We start from the raw sequence: 10135 nt of genomic DNA, 5'->3' as shown, positions 1-10135 counted from the left end.
CTGACCCCCAGACGGAACTGCAGTTTTACCTGGTGGTGGCCTTGGCCTTGATCTCAGTGCTCTTTCTCCTCGCGGTAATTCTGGCGATCGCCCTGCGCCTGCGACATGCCTCCAGCCTCAACACTGAGGGTTGTTTTCAGACGGGTCTCTGCTCCAAGTCTGGGCCCGGGGTTCCTCCCAACCACGGCGAGGGGACTTTGCCCTATTCCTACAATCTATGTGTTGCCTCTCATTCTGCAAAGACAGAATTTAATTTTCTCAACCTGACACCTGAAATGGCTCCCCCTCAGGATCTGCTGTGTGATGATCCTTCTATGATTGTTTGTGCCAGTAATGAAGATCACAAAGTCGCTTATGACCCTTCTTTGTCTTCGCACGTGAGTTTCTGCAAATCTAGTTAAATTTTATATATTGCTGCCGGGAGCGGTGGCTCAAGCCTGTAATCCCAGCGCTTAACCAGGCTGAGGCAGGTAGATCACTTGAAGTCAGGAGTTTGAGACCAGCATAGCCAAGATGGTAAAACCCTGTCTACTAGAAATACAAAAATTATTTGGGTGTGGTAGCACGTGCTTGTAGTCCCAGTTACTCGGGAAGCTGAGACAGGAGGATCGCTTGAACCCGGAAGGTGGAGATTGTAGTGAGCCAAGAGTGTGCCACTGCACTCCAGCCTGGGTGACAAGAGGGAAACTCTGTCAAAAAAAAAAAAAAAGATTATATAATTACATTTTCTTCTCATTGGTGCATAAGTAATTTTGATTTTCTTTCATTGTTCTAGTGATGGTATCTACTGGGGGAGGGGGTATTGGATAAATGGAGATTGCTTTCTTGATTGCTCAGTAGTCTTGGCAATTTAATTTTCAATCTTTACGGTTGGCATTTCTGTATGGTTGGCAAATCTTGCTAAAGAGACCTGTTTCCTAGATGTTAACACTCTTAGTAATAGCAGTGCCTTTTCTTAGTTGATATGCGATACTTGATATTTTCAAGTCATCTTATTCTTAGCTCTTTATAAATATATTTAGAGTTCTTCTCACCAAAGTTAAAGTTTATGTTCATCTTCATCAATTACATTCTAGTTTGTCTTTTTGCAGCAGCATGTATATTTAACACAGCCTTCCAATTATTAAGACTCTTAACACTTTGTTTCATCACAAGTAGCAAATATTGTCCAATTTTACATTTGCATCACTAACTTTGGGTCAATATTATTCCCACTGTATAATTTCAGTCAATGATATTTCATAATTTTTTAACCATTCCTAAATGATTTATTTTTATGCTCTTTCTGTTTTGTCTCTATTTAAACAAGGAATGTAATGAACATTTGGGTTTATAAAGCATTTTCCATACTTCTTGTTTCTTTAGTATAGATTTCTGAGGAATTAGTTAAATCTATAAACATGTTGAGTTTTTTTTAATGCATACTGTCAAATTTATTTCCAAACATCTTATTTCACTTCTCAATCATCCGGAGTTTGTGCAGTCTTTGAGGATTGTGAAAAATACCTTTAATCTACTCTCTCAAAGTCTGAGGTTTTAAAATTCTGTATAGCCAATGCACTTTTGTATGAGTCATTTCTACTGCTACTTGTTAAGTGAGGAATAAGCTTAAGAACTGATGTACTGCTTTATCTCAAATTTTCTCAGATTAGTAAATTACTGTATGTATCCATAAGCAAGAAAGCGATGGCATGTGCAATGATAATCCATGTTCAGCTACCAAAACATTTCATTTTACTGGCTATTTCTAAAGTGAGAGCTAAAGTAAAGTTAGAAATTGTAGTAAAATAATACTGAATATGTCATGTGAAAAAAATTACTAAACTATTATCTGCACTTTATAGTTCTTCAGTCTAACTTTTCTTTTTATTTCTTTTTTATTTTTAAGATCAGAGTTATTTACCCATTGTTTTAGGCTTTGCATTTGAACCGGTCATTCATGAAACATTGAAAGGCTTCATAAAAAAGTTACTACTCTATGAAAGGTATTGTTCTAAAGATTGAGAACACATTGTAAACAAGATAGTCATATGCATAGCTTGTGGCCAAGAATGTGTTGTATACAAAATTAAGGAGCAAATTCTCTTCCCAAACCTATTATGGTATTTGTCAATCTCATTCGTACACGGGTAAGGCTAACTCTTCAACAGTAGGTGGGTTTTTTGCAAATGAATTGAAGCATTGCCCCAGGTTCTAAAGGGTCAACTCATGTAAGGAAACTTGTTACTGCATAAATGGGGACTAAAGCCGAACCTCCAAGTTCCTGTCTCACTGTCTTTTCACTTATCGTCTCCTCCATTTTTCAAGTCCACCTTTGTCTTTAGGAGAGATAAATATGTCCCTCACACAATACGCTGTACTGAGAATGGGCTGTGGGGATGAACAATATGAAAACTGAAAAGATGGAGAACACATTCTTAGAAAAAAAAATCGTCATATTTTCTCTAAGAAAATAAATAACTTTATAAAGTTTATTGTACAGATAGATTTGGATCATTCTTGAATTTTCATTGCAAATCAAAAACAGGAATTTGACTTTTATTATCTTGGGAGAAATAGGAATAGAAACATGTATAAAAAGTAAACTTTTTTTTTTACCAAGAATAAATTGCAGTAACAGGTTAAGACTCTGGGTGTCGCTGTTCACCAATCGGGGGAAAAGACAAACCAGAAATTTAATCAGAATCACAAGATTTCTGCAGCACAAAGCACTGGCTCTGGAGCTGTATGAAAGCTTCAAGCGGAAGCCCTGAGAGCTCCGGCTGTGAATGCACTTTATTTTGGACCCAGAAGATCCTGGGGCTCCTCAGGCCTCGACAGAGGGAAAACCAAAGCACAGGCGACTCCGCGGCGGGGTTGTAATGGCGACGCCTCCTGCTAGCCCAGACCGCACCCGGCTGCTCCAAATCTGCCTTCTCCTGGGGATTCTGGGGGAAATTAGGGCCGAACAGATCCGCTACTCGGTGTTTGAGGAGCAGGAAGAAGGCTCAGTGGTGGGCAACATCGCCAAGGACCTAGGGTTGGCGCCCCGGGAGCTGGTGGAGCGCGGGGTCCGCATCGTCTCCAGAGGTAGGACGCAGCTTTTCGCCCTGAACCCGCGCAGCGGCAGCTTGGTCACCTCGGGTAGGATAGACCGGGAGGAGCTCTGCGACAGATCTCCAAACTGTGTGACAATACTGGAGATTCTCCTAGAAGATACAGTGAAGATTTTGCGGGTAGAGGTGGAAATAATCGATGTTAATGATAACCCACCCAGTTTTGGGACAGAACAGAGGGAAATAAAAGTTGCTGAAAATGAAAATTCTGGGACGAGATTTCCTCTTCCTGAAGCTTTTGATCCGGATGTAGGGGTAAACAGCCTGCAGGGTTACCAGCTCAACACAAACGGTTACTTTTCCCTGGACGTGCAAAGCGGGGCCGATGGGATTAAGTACCCAGAGCTGGTGCTGGAACGTGCTCTAGATCGCGAGGAAGAGGCAGTTCACCATCTCGTTCTCACCGCTTTCGACGGAGGTGACCCGGTTCGCTCTGGCACTGCCAGGATTCTCATAATACTTGTGGATACCAACGATAATGCTCCCGTGTTCACTCAGCCCAAGTATCACGTAAGTGTTCGTGAGAACGTTCCTGTAGGCACTCGGCTACTCACCATAAAAGCCACTGATCCAGATGAAGGAACCAATGGAGACGTGACGTATTCTTTCCGGAAAGTAAGAGACAAAATATCACAGCTATTTCAGTTAAATTCTCTGAGTGGGGATATAACAATATTGGGGGATCTAGATTATGAGGACTCTGGATTCTATGACATTGATGTAGAAGCCCATGATGGGCCTGGCCTCCGGGCTAGAAGCAAGGTACTGGTGACAGTTCTGGATGAAAATGACAACGCACCAGAAGTCACAGTTACATCTCTCACCAGCTCAGTCCAGGAAACTTCTTCCCCGGGTACAGTAATTGCACTTTTCAACGTGCATGACAGTGACTCAGGAGGAAATGGCCTAGTCACATGTTCTATTCCAGATAATCTGCCATTCACACTTGAAAAGACCTATGAAAATTACTATCGGTTGTTGACACACAGAACACTGGACAGGGAAGAAGTCTCAGAATATAACATCACTGTAACTGCAACTGACCAGGGAATTCCTCCACTGTCTACAGAAACTTATATTTCACTGCAGGTGATGGACATCAATGACAACCCACCCACTTTCCCTCATGCTTCCTACTCTGCCTACATTCCTGAAAACAACCCCAGAGGAGCCTCCATCTTATCTATGACTGCTCAAGACCCTGACAGTGGTGACAATGCCCTAATCACTTACTCCCTGGCCGAAGACACCTTCCAGGGTGCACCCCTGTCCTCCTATGTCTCCATCAACTCCAATACTGGGATCCTATATGCACTTCGCTCCTTCGACTATGAGCAGCTTAGAGACCTGCAGCTATTGGTGACAGCCAGTGACAGTGGAGACCCTCCACTCAGCAGCAATGTGTCAGTGAGCCTCTTTGTGCTGGACCAGAACGACAATGTCCCTGAGATCCTGTACCCCACCTTCCCTACAGATGGCTCCACTGGTGTGGAGCTGGCACCCCGCTCCGCAGATTCCGGCTACCTGGTGACCAAAGTGGTGGCAGTGGACAGAGACTCAGGCCAGAATGCCTGGCTGTCCTACCGCCTACTCAAGGCCAGCGAGCCGGGACTATTTGCAGTGGGGCTGCACACAGGCGAGGTGCGCACCGCACGGGCCCTGCTGGACAGAGATGCGCTCAAGCAGAGCCTTGTAGTGGTCGTCCAGGACCATGGCCAGCCCCCTCTCTCGGCCACCGTCACACTCACTGTGGCTGTGGCCGACAGCATCCCAGATGTCCTGGCTGACTTGGGCAGTCTCAAGCCTTCAGCAGACCCAGACGACTCGGGCCTCACACTTTATCTCGTGGTGGCAGTGGCCGCTGTCTCCTGCGTCTTCCTGGCTTTTGTCATGGTGCTGCTAGCACTCAAGCTGAGACGCTGGCACAAGTCACGCCTGCTTCACGCTGAAGGCAGCAGGTTGGCAGGCGTGCCTGCCTCGCACTTTGTGGGCGTGGATGGGGTTCGGGCTTTCCTGCAGACCTACTCCCACGAGGTCTCCCTCACCGCAGACTCCAGGAAGAGTCATCTGATCTTCCCCCAGCCCAACTATGCAGACACGCTCATCAGCCGGGAGAGCTGTGAGAAAAGCGAGCCTCTTCTGATAACTCAGGATTTACTTGAAACAAAAGGAGACCTTAATCTTCAGGTGAGTCAATCTTATAATAGATCATACCACACTGAAATATAGACAGAGTTGTGTAAATGTCTCCCATTATATATGTAATATATCAAATAAAGGGGCCTCTTTTAATATTTTATTGCTGTAAAGAGAACTGGTGGATGACCCTTCAGTAATGACCAACAGTCTTTACCACACAAAAATGTTGTTTATTATCCTTTTTGGTCTTCATTCAGTTGTAGTTTCAGCCAGAATTTTCTAATTTTACAACTCTAAACCATCTCATTTCCTTAAATGTCCTTTTCTGTGCTGGGTGTGGTGGCTCACACCTGTAATCCTAGCACTTTGGGAGTGTGAGGAGGGTGGATTGCCTGAGCTCAGGAGTTTGAGACCAGTCTGGGCAACATGGTGAAACCCAGTCTCTACTAAAATACAAAAAGTTAGCCGGGCGTGGTGGTGCACACCTGTAGTCCCAGCTACCCTGGAGGCTGAGACATGAGAATTGCTTGAACCTGGGAGGCAGAAGTTGCAATGAGCTGAGATCATGCCACTGTACTCCAGCCTGGGTGACAGAGCAAGCCTCTGTCTCCAAGAAATAAAATAAAATAAAGTAAAATAAAATAAAGAATAAATTTCCTTTTCCCTTAGGTGTTACTGCAAAGATACAAGAGACCTGTGAAATAGAAGGCAATTGTGTAAATTCACGTTTACAGTATTCTTTCTCATGAAGTTATTGTTGGATCTGCACTGAGGATTTTTTAATTTCCTATTTTTACACTGTACCATGCTTTACTTGAAGTTTACTTTTCCTTCCTTGAAAGGGTATTTTGCATTATAATAGGCAACATCAATTTAAGAATACTGGCAACTTATGAGTTTAACTTTTAGATACAACTTTAACAGGATATTTTCTCAATGAACTGTTATATTTCACATATTTTCTTGTTGCTGTTCTGAGATGCACCAGCAGTGACTATGTGTGATTCCTTCGGTGCACTCCTGTGATTATGAGAAATATTTCAAAGTTAATTTAACTTATATTTACGTAGATTCTAGAAGTAACTTTAATAATTTTTAAATTGCCTATCATGACATCACTATTGAGACTTTCTTGATTTCTTTTGTTGTTGTTGTTGTTGAAAAGATATATATATATATTTAGAATTAAGCAGCTGGACTCAGTTTAGATGATACCAATTTTGTTGGCAACATCCAAAGCATCGTAATCAGGAGCCGGTCGAACATATGCCTTTTTCTCTCCATCAGGCCGAATCAGGGTGTTGACCTTGACCACATCAATGTCATAGAGCTTCTTCACAGCCTGTTTAATCTGGTGCTTGTTGGCTTTAACATCCACAGTGAACACAAGTGTGTTGTTGTCTTCTATCTTCTTCATGGCAGACTCAGTGGTCAGCGGAAACTTGATGATAGCATAGTGGTCAAGCTTGTTTCTCCTCAGGGTGCTCTTCCGAGGATATTTGGGCTGCCTCTGGAGTCGCAGTGTCTTGAGCCGCCAGAAGGTGGGTGATGTGCGGGTCTTCTTTTTTTGTAGCTGTGGACACCTTTCAACACTGCCTTCTTGGCTTTTAAAGCCTTCGCTTTGGCTTTGGCTTTAGGAGGGGCAGGAGCTTCCTTCTTCGCTTTTGGTGCCATCTTGTGAAAAGGCGAGACTTTCTTGATTTCTAAGGAAAATATAAGTTTTTGGAGTCTTTTCTCTTCTCATCATGTGAGCCTCTTTCAAAGGTTGAGTTACTTGGGTTCTGGACTGATATGATTTATGCTGCTTAGTAAGTTGGCCTCATCCCTATTGCTACAAATTGCTATCAGATATTTCTGTCACCATGTGGCTCTGGGATTATTTTATATGGGGGAAAATATTTTGTGTGTAGGGGATATACAACACTTTTGTTCTTTGTGCTTTCATTTAGTTCTGTGAGTTAATTCAAAATTCATGAATGTATATGCTTACACAAATTAGTGTAATTTGATAACTGGAAGTCGTAGTGACAGACTGTGGAATATGCCTCAATTTGATTTACAAAAGAGAGTTTTAGTTTCTACATGGTTTTGTATTCATAGAAAGTTGTGGTGCAATACATAGAGTAAGCTGGAATATGATATGCAGTTACCTGGCTTGGTGAGCAGAAAGCAGAAATAACAAGTGAATGTTGAGAGACAACTCACATCTGAGGAGAGATTGTTTAAAGTAATTAAGCCATAAAATATAATTTGAAAATGCTCAATTGGCCTGAAACTGTGTCAAGCATATTCAGGTGTGGGCATTAGGAATATGTTCCAGAATGAGAGTGCCACACGTTTTAAAGGCCTAGGAAAGCAGTAGATAATTTATAACCTAAAATCAAAATTTTTTAAATATGTGTTTTTGTTAGAATGTGCAGTGAGTTTCTTTTAGTAAATAACAAGGTTGATTAAACAAATTGTTGTATATTCATATTATGGACTACTAGATAACTATATTATGGGCCACTAGATAACTATAAAAATAAATGGGAAAGCTCTCTGTGTACTGATATGATCTTTAAGGTATAACAAATATAAAAGCAATGTGTAGGACATGGTATGTTGTATGCTTACATTTGTGTAAAGAAGGAGACAGAATATTTATAAAAATCCGTTGCACTATATAAAACGTATCTCCAGAAGGATACCCAAGAAACGTTAACACTCATTTCCCCTGTGAAAGCAATTCTCCTCATCTAAAGCAGGGATGAATGCACCTTTTGAATTTGGAACTATATGAATATTTCACATATTTAAAAACAAATGAAGACTTTATAAATTTAAAAAAAAAGAGGAAGAAGAAAAGAAAAATGTTCTTAGCAAACATTTACAAGCCATTGGTGCAGTTTCCTGAGAAAACCTCTGAGCGTCGCTGTCGGTCAAAAGAACGAAGAGAAGATCCAGAGAAGCTTTTGGGAGCCTCTTAGAGGGGAACTTCCTCCACAAACCATCCACGCAGAGGAGGCCAGTATACATTCGGAAACAGAAAACAAAATCAGGAAAAGTGACCTGAGCCCGGATTCTGCCATCCTCGGAAGGCTTATTCCTCCTATGGGCAAAGGAGCAAAGGGAGCCCGAGGGAGACAGAAGATGAAGGCGAGCGCAGGGAGGTACGGGCTGGTGTGGTGGCTGCAGGTACTGTTGCCCTTCCTGTTGTCTTTGTTCCCCGGGGCTCTCTCAGACCAGATCCGCTATTCAATTCCAGAGGAGCTGGCCAAAAACTCGGTCGTAGGAAACCTCGCCAAGGATCTGGGGCTCAGCGTCCGGGACTTGCCTGCCCGGAAGCTGCGGGTTAGCGCGGAGAGAGAATATTTCACAGTAAACCCAGAAAGCGGGGACTTACTTGTGGGTGACAGAATAGACCGAGAGCAGATATGCGGGAAGCAGCCTCTGTGTGTTCTGGATTTCGATACTGTCGCTGAAAACCCACTAAATATTTTCTACATAGCAGTAATTGTGCAGGATATAAATGATAATACCCCACTATTCAAACAGAGTAAGATTCATTTAAAAATTGGCGAATCCACTAAGCCAGGTACAACATTTCCACTTGACCCAGCCCTGGATTCAGATGTTGGTCCTAATTCACTACAAAGATACCACCTTAATGACAACGAGTACTTTGATCTCGCTGAGAAACAGGCTCCAGATGGACGTAAATATCCTGAGCTGATTCTAAAACATTCTCTGGACAGAGAAGAGCACAGTTTCCATCAACTGGTCCTCACAGCTGTGGATGGTGGAGACCCACCTCAAAGCGGCACGACCCAAATCCGAATCCAAGTCACGGATGCCAATGATAACCCTCCAGTGTTCAGCCAGGATGTGTACAGGGTCACCCTGAGGGAGGACGTGCCCCCGGGCTTCTTTGTGCTTCAAGTGACAGCCACTGACCGGGATGAAGGCATAAACGCGGAGATCACCTACTCCTTTCATAATGTGGACGAACAAGTCAAACACTTTTTCAGCTTAAATGAAAAAACAGGAGAAATCACGACAAAGGATGATTTGGATTTTGAGATTGCAAGTAGTTACACTCTGAGTATTGAAGCAAAAGATCCTGGAGATCTAGCAGCCCACTGCAGTATCCAAGTTGAAATTCTTGATGAGAATGATTGTGCACCTGAAGTTATTGTGACTTCAGTATTTACTCCCCTACCAGAGGATTCGCCACCAGGAACAGTCATCGCCTTGATAAAAACGAGAGACAGAGACTCTGGAGAAAATGGAGAAGTTTACTGCCAAGTGTTGGGAAATGCCAAGTTTATTTTGAAATCTTCCTCAAAGAACTATTACAAACTAGTGACAGACGGCGCCCTGGACCGGGAGGAGATCCCAGAATACAATCTCACTATCACAGCCACCGACGGAGGCAAGCCGCCTCTCTCCTCCAGCATAATTGTCACCCTGCACATCTCCGACGTCAACGATAATGCCCCACTTTTTCAACAGACTTCCTACATGGTTCACGTGGCAGAGAACAATCCTCCTGGCGCCTCTATCGCTCAAATCAGTGCCTCTGACCCTGACTTGGGCCCCAATGGCCAAGTTTCCTACTCCATCGTAGCGAGCGACCTGGAGCCGCGGGAGATTTTATCCTACGTGTCCGTGAGCGCGCAGAGCGGGGTGGTGTTCGCGCAGCGCGCCTTCGATCATGAGCAGCTGCGCGCCTTCGAACTCACACTGCAGGCCACCGACCAGGGCTCACCTGCGCTCAGCGCCAACGTGAGCCTGCGTGTTTTAGTGGGCGACCTCAATGACAATGTGCCATTGGTGTTGTACCCCGCGCTGGGGCCCGATGGCTCCGCCCTCTTCGATATGGTGCCACGCGCCGCAGAGCCCGGCTACCTGGTGACCAA

General features: G+C 43.7%; 2 protein-coding genes and 1 pseudogene across 2 annotated transcripts; 2 read left to right on the top strand and 1 right to left on the bottom strand.

Moving 5' to 3' along the window:
* Nucleotides 1-2768: 2768 nt before the first annotated feature.
* LOC113222919 (protocadherin gamma-A4-like) lies at nucleotides 2769-5324 on the top strand. Its single transcript, XM_026452495.1, has one exon. The coding sequence runs from the start codon at nucleotides 2769-2771 to the stop codon at nucleotides 5322-5324; it is 2556 nt and encodes an 851-aa protein (XP_026308280.1).
* Nucleotides 5325-6438: 1114 nt separating this feature from the next.
* On the bottom strand, nucleotides 6439-6908 carry LOC113222917 (annotated as a pseudogene).
* A 1458-nt stretch (nucleotides 6909-8366) lies between these two features.
* Nucleotides 8367-10127, top strand: LOC113222918 (protocadherin gamma-B2; the record flags this gene model as incomplete). Its single annotated transcript, XM_026452494.1, has 1 exon — nucleotides 8367-10127. A coding segment is annotated over exon 1 (1761 nt), but the record flags the coding sequence as incomplete, so codon positions are not given.
* Nucleotides 10128-10135: the final 8 nt, after the last annotated feature.

The sequence above is a fragment of the Piliocolobus tephrosceles genome, unplaced genomic scaffold (genome assembly GCF_002776525.5).
Source record: "Piliocolobus tephrosceles isolate RC106 unplaced genomic scaffold, ASM277652v3 unscaffolded_36373, whole genome shotgun sequence".
NCBI lineage: Eukaryota > Metazoa > Chordata > Mammalia > Primates > Cercopithecidae > Piliocolobus > Piliocolobus tephrosceles.
This window is presented reverse-complemented; position numbering and strand designations above follow the sequence as displayed.

Coding starts and splice junctions, on each gene's coding strand:
- LOC113222919 (XM_026452495.1), top strand. CDS start 2,769: ATGCACTTTATTTTGGACCCAGAAGATCCTGGGGCTCCTCAGGCCTCG.